Here is a 24,264-nt window from a genome sequence, read left to right as displayed (position 1 = left end):
CTCAACCTAATCATTTTCATCTCGAGAAAGTATTCCCTGTATTCCCTAAATGCTCAGTTAATTCTCAGCTTCTTGCACATATTACCATTGCACATTTCATTATTATTATGTTTATGTGGTTTCTCTCTTATTGGGGAGTTAAGAGGACTAGATTTTAATAATCTATGTCATTCCCAAAATCTAGCATAGTACCTGGCACACAGTAGCCACTCAAGTGTTCTCAACTGAAATAAATCATTTTATGTTTCTCATCCTTACTCTCTACCTTATCACAGGGTGTTTCTTGCAGTTCAGGCATAAAAAGTCAGACTGAATAAATAAATAGCAAAACAGAGGCCTACTACCAGAGATTAGACAGAGAATAAGCTACTCTTCTAGAATGTTTATTTACTCTTGTAATATCCCAAGTCCACCTAATGTTGAGATGATTAAGAAAATGTTGGTGGGTACTGGAGTTTGACTCTCAAGATAAAAAGGAAGGTAACAGTCACATTTTATAATATACCACTCCTGCTTTGTCTGGTAAGAGAAAGATACACAAGAGCACCTCTAACCAAGACAGGATGTTTGGCTATTAGGTTACTTAGTCTATTCCATTATTACCATATATTTTACCATTTCTACTTAAAAAATAACTTGAAGATTACAATAAAGTTCATAGACAACTAAAAACAATTGTTAAAAAAAAAGATTAAAAAGCTAATCATCCTAGACACTAAGCTAACTATATAAGGAATTATCTAAATTTGTATTTATGAAACCTTTAAAGGCTTTATATGCCACAGTACATAATGTACTTTTTTAAAGAAAATATCCTGGCTATTAAGCATATAAACATTATCTAAAATGTATATAATAAAAACTAGCCTCTAAGGGAAAAAAACCTTATTTTACTAAATTTCACTGATAGTTCTATATATAGATACAGATATAGATTATAGATAGAAAAGGATCCTTATGATCTGTGGGTATCTAAGCATATCAAAGTTCCTTTCACCCCAGAGCTCCCCTTCCAGCTAACTGAGGCTTAAACTTTCAAGACGTACAAATTCTTCTCTTCTCATAGTCTTCGACATATGTACAAAGAGGCCAAATGCCTCCTTTAAGCCCTCAAAACTTTGGATTCATACAACAGCAAACTGAACTTGACACCAGAATAAACAATTCAACAGTCTTAGAAAATTAGTCTGTTATTTAAGCTATTTTAAATTATTTTACTTTGAACCAAAACATACTTTTTAATGTAATTTCTAATGCAGACAAATAAAGTTAAATTCTTACAATGCTTTTAAATGTATCTTCCACATGAAACTTTAGGTTCTGAAAGTTAATAGTATCCTCTTTTTGATCAATTATATCTTTCAACTCTTGAATTCTTTGATTCTGCACAATTATTTTCTTTGAAAAGAAGAAAATAGCAATATATTTAGTGAATATATTTAAGGAAAACTAAAATGCAAATATGATACAGTTTTAGAATTCCCTCAAATTTTAAGATTAAGCAAAAATACCAAGGACCACACACTATGTATAGCGTGACCTTATTTTTACTTAAAAAATAACATGTTTATAAAAAGAAAGGAAAGAGAAACAATATAGCATACAGGATAAGAGGAATCTGTAATCAGGCTCTGTGTTTGAATCCCTGTTTCTCTACCTTCTAGTTGTAGGACCCTGGGCAAGTTATTTAATGTCTCTGTAAAAATTTTAAAAAAATATTATCTACATCATGAAGTTGTTCTGAGATTTAAATGAATATATGTAAAATACTTAAATTAGTACAGTAAGTATTCTATAAAAATATATGAAAAGTAAAAATCAAAAAGAGCTACCAACCAACTTACTGATTTTCCTCTCTTTTTGATAATTTAGGAGAAAGACTATAGGGGATTTTTCATTTTCTATTTTGCATTGTTTAATATAACTGAATTTTTACAACCGGTATCTACTATTTTCATAACTAGAAAAAATAAAAGATTAGGAAATTAAACAGTAGCTATAATGTCTGCTGCTAACAACGTTATTGTGGTTACTTCTTTAAATATTGGATATTTGATACCAAGATCTTGAATTTTTTATATCTGACCATATTTTAAAATATTTAGTTCTTTAGTAGGACAAATGTAAGTTAAAATAAGACACATGCCAGAGAAGGTCAAGAAAAATGCTACGTTTAGAGCTCTAAATTTACTTCACTTCCATGTATACTTGAAATTTCTTTATTGAGATTTATCAATGTCAAACCTATCTACAACCATTTGGAATGGTTATCTGATCTAAAAGAACAAGGGGCCAGAGATCTTCAGAATTCCAATGCTGCATACTGCTCAGGTAATATCCCATAATTTAAAAACAGTAATTTCAGGCCTGGCTGGTGTGGCTCAGTAGATTGAGTGCCAGTCTGTGAACCAAAGGGTCGCCAGTTCAATTCCCAGTCAGGACACATGCCTGGGTGAGCAGGCCAGGTCCCTGGTAGGAGGTGCTTGAGAGGCAACCACACACTGTTTCTCTCCCTCACTTTCTCTGCCCCTTGCCCTCTCTCTAAAAATAAATTTTTAAAAATCTTTAAAAAAAAAAAAAGCCATTAAAAAAATTTTTTAATTAAAAAATAAATTTTAAAAAACTCAGTAATTTCAGACAAAATAAACAGTTTAAATCATCTAATCATCATCATGCACCTAGCTTTAGAAAATGGCATAGATCTGCATGTGTGGATGTAGAATTACCTCCAAGACATCTTCTAAAGGCAGAAAGCAAAACAGAAAACCACAATCCCATTGGTGTAAACTTTTTAAAATGTGTATGTATGTGTGTATGTGTTCTATATATACAAGTAAATATTTTCTGGAAATGCTAAAAAAATTTTCCAGTGGCCATCACTGAAAAGAGTTATGACGGTGAACTTTTTTATCATATTCATTTATTACTTTAATTATGTTTAAAATAGTACCATGTCATAATTCATGCCCCTTCAATTACTTATCAAGTTCCTTATCAAGACAAAAATAAAGCTTAAAGTATTACCTTATTAGATTTCTCAAGCTCTTGAACCAATGAATTTAAGTTAATTTCTGATTCTGCAAAAAATAAAAATATTGAAAAAACATCTAGCACCTAAAAAAATATTATCATTGAATAATCACAAAACATAAGCTGCTATAGTAGGCACTTCAACTAGAATTTTATTCAGGAAAAAGGATTTTGTAAGCACTAGAAGTTCACAGCACTCGGCGACTAATTCTAACCAGAAGGTAATGTTTCTGAAAAAGGCACTTTCAACATTCAGAATAAAAATGAATAACATATGCTAAACAGTAAAAAACTTCTGGCATAACTTCAGACAGGAGAGGAGCTATTACCTTTCTACACTACTTTATAATTGGAGGCACCACTTACCTGCTATTCTCTACCTATCTTGTTTCAGAGAAAAATGCACAGTATTTCATCTAGGTAACTCTCTTAAAACCCAGATAGGATAATCAGAGCTAGAATGAAGCATCAATCTAACAGACTTAAGACCACACACAGGAGTCACTCTAGCTCAAATTTGCAAGCCAAGTGTAAAATCTACTATCATATAACTTCGTAAAGAATATAGAAGAGTTCACAAAAGAAACATAAAGAAAACCAATGTCTACAGCTTTACAATTTCCTACGAGGTTTCTTAATTTGCTCATGAAGCTAATACTTAGTTATTATTTTTGAGAAATCCATTTTCTAATAATATTAGTCTAAAATAAATAAAGGCAAAAAATATTTTAATATTAAGTTACTATAAAGCCAAAAAGTATTAACTATGTTACACAAATCAAATAACTTTCTGGTCACTTTGGTACATAAGCTGCATAAATCTTATACTAACCAGCTGCCTTTTTATGTATTTATATCATCTAAATATGAACAAAATACATCTACTTACCATTTTCTCTCTTCTTCAACTCTTCCTGAGTTTTGATTAATTCTTCTTTGGTTTTAGCTAATTCAGCTTTCACTTGATTAAACTTTATTTCTAAACAAGCAATAGCTTCCTGGGGGTCAGCAAGAGATGCAATATATAAGTGAGCAATTTCAGCCTGTTTCTTAATATCAGTGACATCATCGTGCAGAGAATCAATAATTTCTTCAATTCCTACATAATCATGTGCTTCCTAAAAATAGCAAAATCCACATGCCCAATGTTAACAGTGGCTTTCACTCTTACAGTGTGATACCATCTGATTTAGACAGTTTTAAAAAAAGTAAACGTGAAATATTTTTAAAAAATAAATTATATCAAGTATCTCCGATTATGAAAAAGTTGTGTTCCATTATTCATTTTCAGTTTATGGAACATGAGAAATAGATCTCCATTCAAACAATGTTGTAAACTCTTGTAAGTCAATATAGAACAATTATGATTAGCTAGTTCAGGGGTACTTTCAGTTATAGAATGTCTTTAAAGGTTCTGTTGGGATAGCCAAGAAAACTTCCATTTTCCCAGGTTAGATCAAGACCTAAACCATGTCAGGGACATATAATGATGGTTTGACAGCAAGGGCCTGGACATCACTGAATAACTGAAAAATAAAACAACCCCAAGGGATGTGATCAATTTCAGCATCAGTGGAAACAGCAGAAAATAATGTTTCTTCAATAGCAGGGAATGATTAGTTGGCTAGCACTATCAATCTTTTTAATATACAAATGCTTTTGTTTTAGTCAGAGCAGTAATTAAATGATCCATTAAATTCCTTATAACCTTAAAATTCTTTAAGTTGACAAATTTGAGAGGGGTACTGCATAATCAGACAAAAAGGAACCCTACTTGACTACAATCAACACAATGACATAAACATCACCAAAATGAGATATAAATGTAACAGAGGTAAAAATTTTTCAAGTCCAACAGTGATATTTAAATTACGTGTGCTTACATTCCTAAAAAAGCATACTTAATTATAAAAAGCTACATAGTTTTTTAATTCTAAAGTATATTAATGTTTGACATCACTGATGTGGTACACTAAATTCTGGTACCAAAATCCTCAATGGATTTAATACTTCAGTTAACATACTTTGGTTTCAACTTTCATGGCACGATCTTGATTTATTGCTTCTTCATCAGTGTCAATTTTACCAACCAAATCCTTAAAGATAGCCAAACGACATTCAGCATTTTCTTCTAATGTCTCTCGTTCCTGAAGAAGTGTTTCCCTGCATAACACAAATGAATCCCACTAAGAAACCAAGAAGAAAAATTACTACTTTTTGTTTTTCCTTGAAATTTCTAAGATTAAGGACATTAAAAGTTCAAAGCAGAGTTAATGACTCATGTATAATACAGAATCACCGTGGAGATTAGTTGCAGCTATTTTTCAAGCCTATAAAAAGAGGTATGAATTCAGAATCCACCTAAAATAAGTTTAAAAAAAAGAAAACCTTAAACCACTGAATTTTTGCAAGGACGTGGAAGAAATAACTTACTTAAAGTCAGCTTCCCGTTGAGCCAAATATTGAGTGAACTCCTGTGTAACTTCTTCACGAATTCTAAATTCCAATGTTAACTTTTCTTTTCTTTCATTTATCAGTTTTTTTTTCAAGTCTTCTATTAAATCCAACAGTTTCTAAAATATAAATATTAAAATTCTAACAAAAGAATATATCCCAAGAAATACTGTCCAAATGTTGAAAATAAAACTCTCTTCATTTAGTCAATTATAATTATGCATCTTTTTAACAGATAATATTCTCACTGAAAATTATTTATCTGCAGAGATTCATTCATCTGAAAAATCAGGTGGGCCTCTCAAATTTTAGAAAGACTGACAGTACCTGAAATGTCTCACTGCCAAACTACAGTTAGAAAGGAAATAATAATGTGAGCACAGATTATCCACCAAGCAACTACTTTGGGGAGTTCACATTTGATTTCATTCAATCCACATAACCTTCTGTGAGCATTTACAGTTCCTGGCAGGGGAAAGAAAAAATCACATCTGTGGTAAGTACTTAAAGTTGGGTTTTTTAATTAGCCTGTCAAAATCTAAAAGCCTAAATATTAGAGTAGTTACTAAATTCCCCTGAACACTTTCCAAAATGGCGAAGAGTTGTTACATAAACTTAACTTATGGGGTTTTGATAAGTATCCACGTGTGAGCAACCACTCTGCAGCCTTTGAACACACATATACATGATCTGTCCAGAAAAAGTCCAGCCATTGTTAATATAACTAAAACGGTTTGCACAGCATCGAGGTAACCTGGCAGTCAAGGAGAATAGACTGGAATGTGTATGTGTGAACTATGACGACTTCACAATACTAGAGTCAGTGGGGGCAGTAGTCACCGTTGAGTGAATGTGTATACTGTGTGGTCATCACATTCAAAATGACTGAGTGAGAAAAACAATGAATCAGCATCAAATTTTGCATTAAGCTTGAACATTCCTCAGCAGAAACTTTTCAGATGATTCAGAAGCCTGCAACTATGGGCAACTGGTGATTGGCAGCTTCGTCACAACACCCCAACTCACACATCCTTTCTTGTGTAGAGATTTTTGGGGAAACATCAAATCACCCACATGACTCAGCCCCCCTACAATCTACAGTTGGTGCCCTTAGACTTCTGGCTTTTCTCAAAACTAAAATCACCTTTGAAAGGGAAGAGATTTCAGGCCGTTGATAATAGTCAGGAAAATATGATGGAGCAGCTGATGGCAACTGAGAGGTCTATATGAGGTCCCAAAATGCCTACTTTGAAGGAGACTGAGGCATCATTGTTCTATGTAACAATGTTTTTTATATCTTCTATCTTCTTCAATAAATGCCTCTATTTTTCAAATTACATGGCTATATACCTTCTGGACAGACCTCATATAAGCATGTAATACAGACAATGAATAAATCAATTAACACTTAACATGGCCAATGTAGATTTGTAATAAAACAAATTACAGAATTAAGATAACAGCCTGCCCTAGCCAAGCTGGCTCAGTGGGTTGCACATCATCCTGCAAAGGGAAAGGTCACCAGTTTGATCCCCAGTTAGAGCACATGCCCAGAGTTGCTAGCCAGGTTCCCAGTTGGGGGCATGGGAGATGCAACCAATCCATGTTTCTCTCTCCCTCTTTCTTCCTCCCCTCCTCACTCTCGGATAAACAAAATCAAAAAAAGTAAAATAAAAAGAATACAGCCTGATAATCTTTTTTAAGGTTTCTGATTAAAGTTTCTCAAAGCCAAAGACCTTTCAATGTCTCATTTTTCTATTTGAAAATATTTTTATAGCTATCCTGACTTTGAAACACTTCTAAAAACTTAACACTGAGAAAGTAATTATATAACAGGACCCAGTGTTTGGGCTGTAAGGATGGTTATTACAGTGTTGTTTTGTAGTAGCAGTTATATTTAAAATTTAAAAAGTAAAACCCAACTCTATAATTACACATAAGAGATCAGTTCAATTATCGTACCATCAACTACTGTAATAAATAATGATGGCTTACATTTTAACAATTCACATTTTTAAATGAAGAAAATAAGGTTATAAAACAGATGTATGGTAAAAATCCATTAAGCGGTAGATTAGAGAAATCTTTATATTTAACTTTTTCCATCTTTACCTCTTTCTAGGTTCCACCAGGATTATATAATACTTCTATAATTTTAAGCAACCTCACACTTTCGCACTATTTAATAAAGGATGACTACTGACGAAATGCGGAAGACTTAGAGAAATCTGCCTGAATGTGGGAATACCTGGAGAGATTGGTTTAATCTTAATTCTCAACAACATTTAGTTTTTTATCAATGTTAGTATCCGATAAAGATTTTGTTGAAAATTCTTGTTATTCTAGTTAAATAAATTATAAGTATAAATATGCTAATCAATGTTTTATAACAAGTTTTTATAACTGACAACCCTCCAATTAAAATGCTAATATAAAGCTTTTTGCAAGGCTTAATCATTTTCATTTTTAAAATTAGAAAAAACTTGGATGAAATTTTTAAAGCACCTATCGATGTTATAAGATATGCATTTACACCATCCATTATAAACTGTAATTCATTATAAATTGTAGCATCATTTTTCCCTAGTAAATTCAGAAATATTGCTGTATTTTGGATTGTGTGATAACTGACAATATACACAATCATCAGCTTTAAGATCACTACAAAGTAAAATAGAACTCTTAATGGTTGTTTTGCTCACTGACGAAAATGTTTTCATTCTCATTTCCAAAACAGGTGCAAAGATGGCTTTTAGGGACACTTAAGTAAACTATTAAAATGAGTATTTAACCCAATATATTGTCCATCTACTTGGACAGTCCAAGTGACCGCTATGATATGAGATGTTAACCACATTAAAGCACACCCACGAGCACAAGGTTACTGAATTTGAGCAGAGACTATTAGGTCTTACTTATGTAAAAGAACCAAGCAATTCATGTTTTTTAAAAAATAGAATAATCGATACTGGGTAGACATTTTGAGCTTCTGTACTGAAGACTGAAAGGTATGCTAAAATCATTGGGTAAAAAGATACTAAGGAATAAGATATGTACATGGTCTCAAAGTATCATCCCACACATGATATGCTTTTACAATGGAGAGAGATCTGAAACACAATACATTAACCAAGTGAGCAAAACTTAGCATCATCAAGAATGGGGAAATCAGACACTGTGTGTCCCCTGATGTGATGTAATGGGAAATTAACGTCACCTATATAACAGGCTTGCCTAAAATGTAAAACGTGGATCACAAGGAAATAATCAAATACAGATGGGGGCATTCTATAAGACAACTGGCCTCAACTTTTTAAAAATATCTATGCTATGTTAGAGATCATTAAAGAACATGACAATCAAAGCAATGTGTTAATTTTAGATGCAGATCAATAAACAAAGTGTCTATAAAGAATATATTGAAACCACTGGAGAAATCTCAAAGTGGACAGTATAAAACAGAATATATTATTGTATCAATATTAGATCACTTAAGTATGAAAATGGTCTGTGACCATGAAGAAAATATCCATGTTCTTAGAAATACATGCTGAAGTAGACATGTCATTGTGTCTGAATCTTGCTTTCAAGCGATACAAAGAAATATGTATTCAAATACTCTTAGAAAGAGAATTAAAGTAAATATGGTAAAGTGTTAACAAATGGTAACCAGTGTAAATCAAAATTCATTGTACTAGTCTTCCTATAGGTTTGAAATGTTTCAAAATATAAAGTTGAAATATAAAAAATTTAGTGTATTATGGAAAAAAATTGGAGAGGGATCCTTAAGTATTGTTAACCCTATCTTCAGAATAATAATAAGCCAAGCTTAGAAATATGAGTTCTTAATACATACTCTCTTCTCCTCGTGACTAATGAAAGCCTTGTCTTCCGCTAATGTCTTATCTAGATCTTCATCAGTAAGTTCAGTTTCCACATTTTGGTTTTCTTCAGCTACTTCTAGATCCTCAATAAAATCTTCATCTTCCACCAGATCTTCCAGTCTACTTTCCCATGAAATTGTAGATCTTTTTAAATTTACTATTTTATTATCTGAAGTATTAATGTCTGATGGTACATCCTGAGAAGATTTGACAGGTCCAAATGATTTCTCTTGAGAGGAATTTAAAGTGTCTGGAACACAAACCTGTTAAAGTATCCAATGTGACTTTTAAAACAGAAAGGCAAAAGCTGTCCACTAAAAAATAATTTTATTATTAAGTCAAATGACTAGAGTTTAAAATAAAACCTATGCCAACAAATATTCAAGAAATTAGCATCCTCAAGTGAACATTCCAATAACAGAAAAGTGAATTATATATGCATAGTATAGGTAAATTTACTGGGTTAAGTTGTTGGTACTATTCCTAGCAGGCAGTTACCCAATTAGCCACTAAAGGAACTAAAATGGAAAAGCTGACAATTCACTGCAAAGATAGCACTAAATTTATAACAGGGGTCTATTATCATTTTAATCCTAGCAGGGTAACCTTTCAATCTTTACCCACATCCTCCTACATGGTCAAATATTTACATTTTTAATTTTCAATTATTTCTTAGGTTTACAGTTATAACTGTAAAATGTATTACCTAGCCCAAGAAAAAAAATCATTAACCATTCTAATAATATGAGGCTTGACAGGTTCTGCAAAAGCTGAATATACTTACTTTTTGTGCAATGGCTGAGAACTTCAACACATTGAGTGTCTCATCATAGGTAAAACAACACTGGCTGATGTTGGCAATCATACATATTTTCCCTTTACCATGAAAAAAACTTTGAAAATAGTGAGTCAGTTTACTTTCCCGGAAAGGCACATGCTGTTGAAACCTACGGAAAAGAAATATTCAAATAATTTTAAGTTGAAGCAAATCCCATGAGCTCATGATGCTGTCAAATTTTACAAAGAAATAATTAACCTAGCTACCACAGACTTAAATTCTAGGTTAGTGATTAGTTCTGCCTGTAAGAGTCACGTTCTGTTTATGCTGATTTCTTTAAATACTACCACTACTACTACTACTTCTACTTATAATAATAACCGATTAGGTTAAAATGTTAAGAAAAATCACACAGAACTGGACTGTGTTCTTTATTGTAGAGCATTTACATAATATATGCCATGAAACACCTTAACTAAATAGAAATGATGAAAGCTGATTTAGAATTTTTTTAGCCTAAAAGGTTAATTAATACAGAAATCTATCAGAAATAGACCACAATGCACTAGTAAGAATAAAGTGATTTTAGAGAAGCTTATTGTGTGAAGTATCTATTGACATATATTTGCTATGAAAGGTATTGTGGTTACTTGATGAGTCACTGGCAAGGACTGACACTTTTTCGTTTCCATCATTTTTTTAACCCAAGACCTCTGCATATTTTCATTGTAATCTATACACAATCATTACATAAAAAGCTGGTTAAAAATAACAAAGAAATTTCTAAAACTAGCACAACTGAAAGGTTAAATATTACAATATTTAACATGCTAATAACACTTTCAGCAACACTTACTTTGACTTTTCACTGTTCTTCAAAACATTAATACACTTTCCTAGAGTCAATAAAGATGTGTTGATGTTCCCAGTCTCTCTTAACCTTTCACCTTCATTCTGTGTCTTCATGCTTCGTTCTGAACCAGCAAGATCACATAAAGACAATCTGAATAAACAAAAAAAATTTTAAAGTTCTCCAAAATAAAACAATTCAAAATAATTACAATTTGAAGAATGCTCAACTTACTCACTGACTCGCAATACACGAGGCATTTCAGAATCTTCTATCTGTAATATTCTAATAGTGAATATGCTGTGACTAAAAGAAAAATACAAAGATCAAATGTTAAGTTTTCATTTTTAATTTCTGCATTCTAAATAGGAGACACAAGCATCTAAATCGATATCTATTTATACTCTAACACTAACTACAGCTCCAGTACATTTTCCAACCAACTGCCAGATACTGTAATCCAGAGTTCCACTGCCATCTAAATACCTATCTAAAACCAAGTAGCTTATCTTTCACTTAGCCCCAAATCCCTTGCACCTACTCCTTAACATTTTTTTTTTAATTTCATTTATTTATTTTTAGACAGAGGAGGGAGGGGGAAAGAAATAACAATGTGTGCCTCTCACACACCCCTACATGGGGACCTGGCCCACAACCGAGGCATGTGTCCTGACCTAGAATCGAACTGGTGACCTATCGCTTTGCAGTTCAACATCCAATCCACTGAGCCAGACTACTCAGGGTTCCACCTCTTAACATTCTAACTTCTACTAATGTAACCATTTATACTAAAAATCATTATTATTAATTATAATAGTATTATGTGCAGCTAATCTTTAAATATATACCTAGAGCAAAAGCTATTTCTGGCCTAAATATGAAGTTTATCCCCCTGTCATAATGAGCATGGGAGGGACAGAGCTCTTTCCCACATAAGAGAAAGCCTGTTTTAAATATCTCATTGCTTAAACTTATTTCCTTTTGTCTCTCATCTTCCAGTCCCTCCCATCAATACATCCTATTTTTAATCCCTTGAGATTCTGTCTTAAGAGTATGTACCTAGTGTTTGTTTTTATGGAGGAGTGGGAAAAACACACAACAAAGTCCACCATTACAGGCAACAATTAACACATTAAGCTTAGATATTCACATAAAGAAAGTAAAATGCCTCAGACTTCATGCAAATTAGTAAGTATTTTGTCAGAACAAGAAATAGTCCCGATAAGTCTTATGTGTTTAGCACTCTTTAGTTAACAAAATGTTTTTACCCCCATGAATTCATTTAACATACCAGAAAACCTACTGCCCATTTTAAACTTAAATTAGTTCTATTTACATTAGCACAGAATAGCCTGGATACTCCAGGCTTACACCATAGGATTTACTCCTTACCTTCTACTAGAAGCATTGTTCAGTTTTGTGAAGGCAACACTCTGATGTTTTATTCCTAGTTTTAGAAGTCTAAATGCTTCTTTGGAATCAGATACCTGAATCCACTGTAGATCTTTAAAACACAAAGAGGATACATATCAATAAAAATGCAGTACTTATTGTACAATGTTATTTCATTGACAATTTGTACTCTCTTTTCCCAAAGACATATAATGAAATCTTTCTTTTAATAACATGCCCTAGGTGGAGTCAACTCAGCTATTCTATATTCCACTACAAAAAAGGAACACAAAAGAATATTTTAATCATCTTCCAGTATTTAAGTTATAAAAACATGCAAAGTAAATTCTTTTACAGAGTCGCCCAAAAGGAAAACTTAAAAATGGATAAAATTCCTTAGAATATGCAGAAAAAAACAAAACACAGTAAAGACTAAATCTACAGAATTACCTAGCTGTGAGACATTCCAGATTACAACTTATTAATGAATCATAAAATCAAATTTATTTTGTCATAACCAGCATTTTGTAAAAATAAAGTAGAAATAGAAAACATCAAAATACATTCCTTATAGTAAGGGTAAGTATAATTAATGTTAACTTCTGAGTTGTAAATATATAAACATATTTACAAATCTATTGGGTCACCATGTTATTAATATGTATGTATCTCCTACTGTGAATAGTGGTTTTAAAAGGTTGGAAAGATAGCACTGTGGAAGAACAGAAACATTTTCCAACCCCCAAAATTTGAACACTATTACCAAGCAACATAATAATGTAACTATCAACACACACTGCTTTTCCTGACCTTCAAAATTCAATGATACTCAAATAAACACAACACTTACTAAAATAAACACCTTTATATTCAGATTTAATTAACATACCAAAACATACTTGCAAAGCACCAACTTCACTTACTATCTTGATATTTATAACTGGTAATAAATTTCCAGTTTGCTTTCATATAGTTATAACAAAGCCTAGAAAGGAACTTCAGAGCAATGAAATAAAAAGTACTCATTAGTATACCTTTTATAAAAGAATAGCCCTTTACGTCTTGGGAAAGGCGTAGCATTTTTCTCTTCTGGAACTTGGATGATACGGGAACAAACAAGTCATAAATACATTCATTATAAATCTCAAAGAAAGAAACCCACAGAGAAAATTTTATATTATCCATATTCAAGCTAGCTTGACCATAATCCTTCATGGAGTCTTCAAAATCTGGGATATTCAAAGAGTTTGTTAAACTTCCTACAAAAAATAAAAAAGGATAATCACAAAATTAAGCAATTGACTAAAAAAATGAGACAACAGAACAGATCAAGACTCCTACACTTGAAAAACTAAGTATCCTTAAATCTTTTCACAAGCAATGTCAAATGTTTTAGACCAATACATTTGGACCAAAGCAGATGTACATAATATTTGTATTAACCATAGTCTGGCTTCCTCTTTTCTTTTTGAAAATATACTAATGAACTCAACTTAAAATAAATGTACAATGAAAGACCAAAAAAAAAAAAAAAAAAACAGCATTTCCCTTGGATTTAACATGAAAGTTACAACCAGTGAAACAGTTATCTGTGATAGTAAATTCAAATAAAACTTTTTATATATTTTATATATATAACATTTTATATAGTTACATACCATTTTCCAAGTATTGTTATGTTATTGAAGACATTAAATCACAAGTTTTTGAAAAACATAAAAGCTTTTAAAATGCATTTCATATAATAAATATTTTAAAGGTGAGAATGGAAACCTTACCATAAAGAGTATCATAACTGTCATTTTGCATTACAACCTAAAAAAGAAAAGATTCGGTTTAGAAGTTAAAAACCATTTTCAGTTAAGATTAAATAATCGTATATTAATTACTTATTGAAGTAAATCAACAACCAAATCACAACCTTTCATCTACTCAATTCAATGACCCCTGTCTATTAATTATTTTTCTTGTTTATAATACATTCTCACAAAGGAAATCTAGCAAACTACAGAATAGTATTAAAAAGAATACCATCATATATAATCCCTGCCACTCAGAGGCAATTATTACTGATCTTTCAATATATTCTCATAGATTTCTTTCATAGATTTTCTCCACACTTATTACACTGTAAGCTTTTTCTCTAATTTAAACTTATGTTTCTATATTTGGAGGCCACATAACTGAATAAATGTGAATGAAATGATTCCACCCCTTCTCTAAAAGCAATGAAAAAATGTCCTCAGGTGAGGATAAAAATAATAATATACATATCTTAATGTATTATTATCTTAATGTACTGTTTCTCTTCTGCATGCTAATCATTTCCTTAAGATACATATGTAAATCTCACCCTTAATAGTACGGCCAAATTACTTTCTAGAAAAACACTTTACAATCAATATATGAAAGTGAGTATCTCATTTTAACATTTTAAATTTCACAGGCAAAAATCATATTTTGTTCTAAATAAATAACTTAGGGAAACTTTTTTCATCATAAATGACTAATTTTCACTATGAATTACATATGAAATTATCTACCAATCTCCATAATTTCTGTTAAAATACTATTTTACTTTCACAGACCATAATCATGAACTCTGAATTCCACTAATCAACAATATTTTACTACACTGAAACCTTGATGTCTAAATGTCTTAAAAAAGAAAATCCCTACTATATTTTGAAAATATTAATAAAAACTGTTAATAGTTTTTAATAATCTTGAATAAGATAAATTTCTCAAAACATTACAAAATCCAGAAAAGGAAAAAAGAAACCAAAAAAAAGAAGGGGTGGGGAGGTAAAAACATAACCTAATAGATAAGAGACATGTGAAGGAAGGTAGTGAGACTTAAAAAGCATTAACTGAAGGAGTAAGTTATAGAACATATGTATAGTAAAATATCAGTTTTTATTTAAAAAAGACTATATCCTACATATAAAGATATGCACAAATATATGAAACTGTATTTTGTGTGTGTGTATATATATATAAAAATATATAGAGAAATCCCTGTGTATAGATTTTATAATATAGAGAAAGAACATCATAAAGAATACTTTCCAATCTGTTATAGTTTTTTCTTCAGAAATAGAATAAGAAATTTTCACATTTTAGTTTTCATATTCCCTTGTTTAGCTTTTGTGCATACATACTACTTTTACAATTAAAAGAGAATTTTAAAAAATCATTACATAGTAAGACACATCATAGTTAAATTACTCAAGATTAAAGATAAGGAGAGAATCTTGCCCTGGCTGGGGTGGCACAGTGGATTGAGCGCCGGCCTGCTAACCAAAGGGTCACCAGTTCCATTCCCAGTCAGGGCACATGCCTGGGTTGCAGGCCAGGTCCCCAGTAGAAGGTGCTCAAGAGGCAACCCCACACTAATGTTTCTCTCCCTTTCTTTCTCCCTCCCTTTGTCTAAAAATAAATAAATAAAATTTTTTTAAAAAAGATCTTTTAAAAAAATGGGAGAGAATCTTAAAAGCAGCAACAGAAAAGGAAAGAATTACCTACAAAGGAGTTCCTATAAGTCTATCAGCTCATTTCTCAAAAGAAATCTTATAGGCAAGAAGGGGCTAGAAAGAAGTATTCAAAGTCATGAAAGCCAAGGACCTACATCCAAGATTACTCTATCCAGCACAGCTATCATTTAGAATGGAAGGACAGATAAAGTGCTTCCCAGATAAGGTCAAGTTAAAGGAGTTCATCATCACCAAGCCTTTATTATATGAAATGTTAAAGAGACTTATCTAAGAAAAAGGAGATAGCAACTATGAACAGTAAAATGACAAGAAACTCACAACCATCAACAACTGAACCTAAAACAAAGACAAAAACAAACTAAGCAAACAACTAGAACAGAACAGAATCACAGAAATGGAGATCACATGGAGAGTTATAAGGAGGGGAGAGGGATATAGGGAATAAGAATTATAACTGGTAGGCACAAAATAGGCAGGGGAAGGTTAAGAATAGGATAGGAAATGAAGAAACCGAAGAGCTTATATGTACAATCTGGGTATGTGAACTAAGGGGCTGGGGGCGGGGGAATGTTACTGGTGCGGGGGAACCCGGTGGGGTACAGGGCGGAGGGAAATAAAGAGTAAAAAAATGGGACAGCTGTAAGCATAATCAAAAAAAATACTTAAAAAAATCATTAAATAGTATGTGCAATGCTGTTTCTACAACAAAAAAAGATTTCAGTACAATATACGTTTGTTTTGTTTAAACATTGTGTTTGTACAATGTATAATAAGAAATGTCATCAAACAAGTGTTTATACATATCCTTGGCACTCAGAGGCAATTATTATTGATCAAAAAGAAAAAAGAAAAGACAACCACAATCACCATAAACATTCCAATATAAGCTGAAACAAACTAAGGAGTTTATAAAAGGTCATGATTTATATGTATCTTACTAAAATACTTCCATACCTCTTTAACTTGCCGAAGCAATGCACTTTTGCTAGCAATTTCTTCTTTCTCTTGGTCTGGTGATAACCGTAAATATTCTCTGGATCTGTGTGGTTTAAGATTCATTTTTGTATATAGTCTTCCCTGAAGATTATCAAATAATACATTCAAAGTTCGAGGCAAAATGCCAATATTGTCTTCTGTGCCTGTGAAAAGAATTTTTGTTTCATACTCCCTCAGAGTTGAAAAAGCAGAAACATCCCTCGTCTACCAAGGCTCCTTTTATACCACTATATGCAAGAGTAAACAGCTAAGACAAAAGTGAGAGAAGTTAGAGGATTACTCAGTGATAACTTTGGTCCTCACTGTATACTAGACGTTTTATCGACTATTATTCTGATGTAACACCTGAAATTTTACATTCAGATCAGGCCACAGATTTGCAATCACCCATAATCGCAAAGTAAAAAAGTAAAATTAAATAAAATATTTCCCTGGTTATCCATGCTTAATTCACTGTGTCACATTGTTTTTCTGAACTTTTATCATCTAACTCTTCATCATATAAAATGGTTGCACAAATGATTTAAATCGATCTGAATTAAAAGTCATCAGCAGTGTACACTGAATTATGCTATTACTATTAAAAATGGAGCAAATGTACTACATAATGGAAATATAACTACATGCAAGTATTACATGGGTGCATATCAGTGCTTCATTTTTCCTTTCCAGCAGAAATAAAACAAATTACCTTGAAATGTGTATGTTTTTCCTGAATTGGTTAGCCCATAAGTAAAAATCAGTCGACTTTGTCCATTCAAAAAGTCTTTTACTGGCTGCATAATGCAACCCTGGAAGAATTCCTTCTGTGTAGTTTCTGGACCAAAAACCTAAATAAGAATTTACAAAACAAATCCTTTTAGGAAATTCAAGTTAATATTCACGATAAGCTCTACCCTATTGCTCATGTTTAAAAAAACTTTTAATGATTTTATAAGATTCATTCTTAAAATAGGTGTTACATGCCCAACTCCCACAAATACACCTGATAATTTACCTACTCTCATAAAGTTTTCAAAAAAGAAATCTGACCCAGCTGAACAAGTTTTCCTCTGATTTCTTGGGGGGGGGGGGGGGGGGGGAGGAATTTCTTTTAAAAAAAAGATTTTAAGAGCTAAATTGTGATTTATTCAGTTCACATATATATTTATAGACTGGAAACTTGAGTTCTACCCTTTAGAAAAAAATTACAATTGCCTAATATCTAAGTTCCATAAGCATCAGATGTATACAGTTCATTACATACAATTATGTAGTAGTTCAGCCTAAGAAAAGTCTCTTTTCCCTAAAAGAAAAATCTCCAGTTTCACATGGGTACTTACCTTAGAAAAACTAAATTTCTGTACCATCAGCCCAGAGCTTTTCTCACTTAACCGAGCAAGCGTACTTTGAGGATCTTTCAGCAGAACAGTTTGTGAGTCCAGCATATACACACAGCCCTAGAACAAATAAATAGAAATAACCCCAACATAAATAAATACAAACGATTATATTTTGTCCATTTAATGAAGGTATAATGCTAAAACCCAATTAAATTCACCACAAACCTCAGACTCATGTTGTTTTTCTGATTGTGTCAATGGTCTTATTCGAAGACAAACCTGGAGATAATCTTTGGATTCCAAATTGTTTGCCTAAAAATGAACAACAAAATAATTGAATATATAAAATACCAAATGTGGCTTTTCAGGGATCATTCTTCTTTAAAAATGGCTGATAGTTACATAACAATATGACATTATATAGAATCTCTAAATGAACAGTGATTCTTCAGTTTTTAACCATTTTACATGTATAAAGAAAAACTTTTTTTTAATATGACAAAATGTTCTCTACCTTCTATATTTTACACTTGAAGTTTACAATAAGCCTTTTTTCCATAAAATCCTAACTTTTCTAACTAAATACTAATAACAGGCTCATCTTCAGATGGAAAACTTTGGTCCCCTTCAGAAGGCTGCCTTAAGCCCACAGATGGAAAGCTCTGCCCTAGTTGTACCTGTCTGCAACTGCGTGTGCACTACACACAATCCCACTCAATCATGATAATCAACATGATATTTTGCTTGTACTTACCAAAGTGTTTGAAGCAACTAAAGAAAATTCACGAGAGAGATCGAGCTTAATGCTGTCAAAATTTATTTCTGAAGGCCTTGCAACTGGATCGGCACTGAAAACATATGATGGTCTGGGCATCCCATCTTGATTTAAATTAGATTCCATTCTGCAAGAATAATAGCAACTTATTTAGACATCCTTAATAAATCAGCATTTAAGAGTATGGAGTTCAGCCCTGGCTGGTGTGGCTCAGTGGATTAAGCACAGGCCTGAGAACTGAAAGGTCATCAGTTTGATTCCTGGTCAAGGCACACGCCTGGGTTACAGACCAGGCCTCCAGCTGGGGGCATGCGAGAGGCAGCCAATCGCTGTTTCTCTCACACATGGATGTTTCTCTCCTCCCTTCCCCTTCTCTCTAAAAATAAGTAAATAAAATTAAAAAAAAAAAAAAAAGACTATGGAGTTTAAAAAGTCTGAGTCCCATCCAATACTTCTTCCCTACAACTAGATCTCTGGAGAAGAAAACATTATAGACTGCTTCATCTATAACATGGGTCCCCAACCCCCAGGCCACCAGGTCACACAGCAGGAGGTGAGCAGCGGGTGAGGGATCTAAGCTCATCTGTATTTACAGTCGCTCCCCAAGGCACACACTACCGCCTGAGCTCTGTCTCCTGTCAGATCAGCAGTGACACTGGGTTCTCATAGGAGTGCAAACCCTACTGTCCTACGGTGAACTGTGCATGCGAGGGATCTACATTGTGCACTCCTTATAAGAATCTAATGCCTAATGATCTGAAATGGAGCTAAGCTAGTAAGGCTAACACTGGGAAGCAGCTGCAAATACAGATTATCATTAGCAGAGAGGTTTGACTGACACAGAGACCATAATAAATCTATTGCTCTGACAGGTTAAAGGGATATTACAAATCCTCCCTGTTTATGCCCAAGTCATGACTTTTATTGTAAGAATAAAATGTTAACGTGCTGTCTTCAGGGGAGAATGGGCCCTTCTCCTTGGGAGACCAGTACTGTTAACATTCAACTTTTGATGTATAGCTGTTCCTTCGAGGAGAACTGGCCCTTCTCCCAGAAGGACCTATTAGTTAACTGAGTCACTCAAGGCCCTTAGTGTATGGTCACCATTGTCTAAAGACTATTTAAGCATAACCGCAAAGTGAGACTGTGGAATCCCACCCGAGAGGAGATGCGTCGCTTGGAACTTTTCCCAGTCAGACCCCGAATGCTGCCTCTGGGATTCCCCAACATCTGTGTTTGGGTGCTGGTGAATTCCTGTCTGGTGAGGTCTGCTCTTGATTCTTCCTTTCACTTTGCTTTCTCTTAATAAAGTACTCAGTTATTCTTATTTTGATCTGGGGTCTTTATTACCTGTGAATCCAAAACTCCAAATTAAGTGGCCACTGTTTCATACGTGCCCCTTAATGGCACATGCTTGCAGACTCATATCAAAATCTTATCAGTGAGTGGCAAATCACAATGAAGCTGCATCTGGTGGCAGGCTTTTATAGTGGCAAGTGAGTTGATATACTTCAATCGTACAGCTGTACCTGGTGACAGGCTTTAAGTCAGAATCCGACATTTATTTTAGTCTATGCATGACCCACCCATTATTTTATTTACCACTTCCACATTCGCCTCTTTCCTGCACAGCGCATTTGTCTCAGTCACAGTTTTGGTAAGCCCACATGCTAACCCCAGCCAAAATGAGTAAAAATCAAACATCACTCGAGAGATTCTTTGAAAAAGGGGGAAAGACCCAATGATGAGACAGCAAAAGACTCTAAAACTGCAAAAAAAGGTAACAGTATTTAAAAGAAAATACCAAAAGCCCTACTTAAATTACAAGTTCATTGCAGCAGGTGATTCCCATTCTCCAAAACCGCTTTGTATAATACATGGCAATCAGCTATCCAACAAAGCCATGAAACCTTCAAAACTGCCTCACCACGTGGAGACCAAACACCCTGCACTAAAAGACAAGCCTTTGGAGTTTTTCAAAAGAAAAAAACATGAACACAAAGAACAGAAGCAATTCATCAAATGTGTCTACACTGAGAGCATCATCCTTAGTGGCTAAACACATTGCTAAAACTAAGAAACCCTTTACTACTGGTGAAGAGTTGACCCTATCCCTGTTATTTGGTCCCTGTAGACTGCCCCTATGTTGTTTTCTTTTCCACAGCACACCAGGAACATTATGTTAAAAACCTGAGGTGGGGAACTCAAATTTTTATACATCCATTTGCTTTTACTATAGCTCAAATAAGCTTATTTTTAGCCATTTAGAGCCTAACTCTTTGCACATCCCATGAAACTACAACAAACATTTGCTAGCCATGGAACTCTAAAGACCCAAGTCATTGTTGCCCTTTGGAATTCTGACCCAGGAACTCCATGTTGTGCTGCTGAGCAACATCACTTAGATACCTAAGTCCCCTCTCGGATTCTCCTCTCGCTGCCCCCTGTTCCTTGCCCTCTTCCACTTCTGGGTGGTGGCCCTTCACTCTAGTCTCTGGAAGGCTTTATGCTATGAGGGACTTCTTTTCCATGCTAAGTGCTACCCCAATAAAGCTCCTTGTGCACTCCCACCTCTTTCCTTGATAAGCTCTGAAATCCTACAACTCAATACAACAAGGTTTTCATTTTTTTGATTTTTCTAAGTTGCAAAAAGACTAAGGAAATTATATATTTACTTTCAACATGACCCAGTAAACTACAGGATCAATCAACCATACAATTAAACAAGTTTAATATCTTTATTTTTTTCTGTCTTTATTGTATAATCGATGATGTCATGGAAATAGTGAAATCACTTTATTTTGATAGAATATTTCAAATATGCAATTTATTGATGAAAATTAAGAAAAAGGTATCTGATAGGGTAAAAAAAAAAAACACTGATTCAAAACACAGGTGATATGCTTGCAAAAACATTAAAGTACTGACTTGATATTTCATAACCCAGATTTCATGAAATGCTCAGGAAACTGGGAGGTAGGACTCATTTTTGCCTTCAATTAATTTTTTCTTCCCTCCACAATTTATTAATAACTTTTTTATAAAATTTCTGTTAAAAAGAACGTCTCTCTCCTTAAAAAAAGTAAGGTTATAGTAGATTATAATTGTTCATATGCTCGGTTTTCAATGAATAAACTTTCTCTTAACAATTATAAAACTGTTGAGATATACTATCATTTCCTGTACTTTTAGTTAACTTTACTTACAAGTATGTGACTTCCCTAACTAGACTAGAAATTTCTTGAGGACAAAGACCTTGTTTTATACTACTCTGTATCCCCTACAACAAACTCAGAGGTGTAGAAGTAATTAAAACTCCCTGACTAGTGACTTAAATAATGATAATAAAATCCTCTATACAAAAAAAAAAAAAAAAAAAAAAGGTCCTATTTTTTCAGTGGTATTTTTCAGTGGTATTTTTAGCAACAGCAGAGTTCAAGACCTCATTTCTCATTTCAGAAGGCTATTGCCATGACCGAAAAACTGAATTTTTATCTTTGCTCCAGGAGATTCCATGGTTAAAGATTAGTGAAAAATTTGAAAACCTACTACTGAATGAGGATTCTGAATGTCACTAACAAAATATAGCCTCAAAAACAAGTCTTCAAAACTAATTGATGAGTCCTTTATACTGTCTTATCTTGCAACTTGAAGTCTTGGGTTTTGGACATTAGTAAGATATATACACTGCTACACTGTTCCTGGGTAAACACGCTACCTTGTTGTAAAAACAAAAACAAACCTGAATTTGATCACTTTAAGCAAGGATTAATTAAAGCCATGAACTGTGTCAACCAGTCCTTCAGCAAGGAGTATTAGAGAAGTGTGCCAGCCAGGAATCACTGAAGCAGAAGGCGGAATGAGATAGGGGAAACCTTCTAACCTGAAGGATGACAGACAACAGTCATTGCACTACACACGCACACCCTCTTTGGCTTGACACTGAAAAGCCCAAAAAGGACAAGCCCCAGGCACCTGCAGCAGCCTGGAACAAATGCACAGGGGACCACAACAGGGCTCCCCGCAAAAGAGGCCACGTCACCCGCCAAGCAAAGTGTTCATCTTGGGGATACAGGAAATAGCTCTGACAATAGAGCCTTATGCCTGAACAATAATAACAGCAAAATAAAAATATTACTGCAAATACTTAAATCCTACTACATACCGGCACTGTTTCTAACAACTTTACATACTATCACTATCTCCACAAGAAATGTTAAGAATAGGTACTATTATTATCACCCCCACTTAACAAATAAGGAAACTGAGGCCTGTAGAAATTAAATACGTTGCCTTGCGTCATTCAGCTAACAAGCAGTGGAGACGAAATTTAAACCCTAGCCCAAAGAATGTGGCTCAACTCTCCGTCGCGCACCAGGTACCGTAGAGGCCTCCGTCGCTCCGCAAACCAGTTCCGGACAGTAACCTCAGGGGCGTTAGAGCCCCCTAGGAAGATGCTCACACAGTTAGAGCCGTTTCCCCGCCGCAGACCTGGTATATGCGCAGACACCCACCTCCTTCCTCGTACTGCCAGCTGGACCACCTCCTCACCTGCAAATGTAGTCTGGCCTGTCCAACCTGCAAGCAACTCCGCGAAGCCTTAGATTTCAAATTCAAACAATGGCGGCGAGGGCACCGCACTGAACGCTGGGAGTGGGCGGGGCTTCCGGAATGACGCGAAGAGCGCCGCCGGCTCGCGGGGGTTTTCCACCCGCTCCCGGAAGACAGTTTCAAATCTGGGGGCGGATCTCGGAATGCCGGGCGACCAATGGGCGGAGGGGTTGGTGGGACTGGGAGTGCAGACGATTGGAACTTCTCGGGAGGCTGGGTGCACTGTGCGGCGTATGGCGTTGCCTAGTGACTGCTCTGTGTACCACCCTCTGTTCGCAGATAGACAACATAGATGTGGCAAAGCCCCGGTGGTAAGGTGCTACCACCAGCCTTAGCCCAGCTACTTCCCTAGGGACAGGTGGGGGAATGGCGGTCTAGTCAGTGACCGGCCCTGTCCCTCTGGACCAGAACGGGCTCCGCGTCCGGAGAATTGCTTAGAACGATCGCCGCCCGCACCCCGAGAGTCACTTCTCTCGGTGCCCGACCGTCTACAGCGTCCCCAATGTAGGAAATAATTTTTTCCCAGAATAGATTTTTATAAGCATTTTCTCATTTTTCCTTTCTGAAAATACAAAGTAGCCACCGCTGCGAGGTGCTGTACTGTGACAATCCAAATTCCATGCACAGTCAAGGTCTTTGCAGTGCCCGAAATATAAGCGCCAGTACATCCTTCTCTGC

At 34.3% G+C, this 24,264-nt stretch overlaps 1 protein-coding gene across 1 annotated transcript in view; it reads right to left on the bottom strand.

The window, feature by feature from the left end:
* KIF20B (kinesin family member 20B) overlaps positions 1 to 23,590 on the bottom strand; it is a 70,136-nt gene extending 46,546 nt beyond the window's left edge. Inside the window, exons 1-18 of the mRNA XM_054572830.1 lie at positions 23,527 to 23,590; positions 18,955 to 19,102; positions 18,426 to 18,512; positions 18,201 to 18,317; positions 17,570 to 17,708; positions 16,837 to 17,021; positions 14,167 to 14,203; positions 13,423 to 13,647; positions 12,389 to 12,500; positions 11,231 to 11,302; positions 11,003 to 11,149; positions 10,153 to 10,315; positions 9,341 to 9,631; positions 5,464 to 5,603; positions 5,055 to 5,193; positions 3,920 to 4,148; positions 3,025 to 3,077; positions 1,282 to 1,398 (exon numbers count right to left, since the gene is read on the bottom strand). Of these exons, the coding sequence (XP_054428805.1) occupies positions 1,282 to 1,398; positions 3,025 to 3,077; positions 3,920 to 4,148; positions 5,055 to 5,193; positions 5,464 to 5,603; positions 9,341 to 9,631; positions 10,153 to 10,315; positions 11,003 to 11,149; positions 11,231 to 11,302; positions 12,389 to 12,500; positions 13,423 to 13,647; positions 14,167 to 14,203; positions 16,837 to 17,021; positions 17,570 to 17,708; positions 18,201 to 18,317; positions 18,426 to 18,512; positions 18,955 to 19,101 (2,400 nt within the window). The 5' untranslated portion in view covers position 19,102; positions 23,527 to 23,590. The remainder of the gene's footprint in view (positions 1 to 1,281; positions 1,399 to 3,024; positions 3,078 to 3,919; positions 4,149 to 5,054; positions 5,194 to 5,463; positions 5,604 to 9,340; positions 9,632 to 10,152; positions 10,316 to 11,002; positions 11,150 to 11,230; positions 11,303 to 12,388; positions 12,501 to 13,422; positions 13,648 to 14,166; positions 14,204 to 16,836; positions 17,022 to 17,569; positions 17,709 to 18,200; positions 18,318 to 18,425; positions 18,513 to 18,954; positions 19,103 to 23,526) is intronic.
* Between the last annotated feature and the right edge of the window lie 674 nt (positions 23,591 to 24,264).

The sequence above is a fragment of the Pteronotus mesoamericanus genome, unplaced genomic scaffold (assembly GCF_021234165.1).
Source record: "Pteronotus mesoamericanus isolate MK-2021 breed Mesoamerican mustached bat unplaced genomic scaffold, CSHL_Meso_final contig_24, whole genome shotgun sequence".
Classification (NCBI taxonomy): domain Eukaryota; kingdom Metazoa; phylum Chordata; class Mammalia; order Chiroptera; family Mormoopidae; genus Pteronotus; species Pteronotus mesoamericanus.
This window is presented reverse-complemented; position numbering and strand designations above follow the sequence as displayed.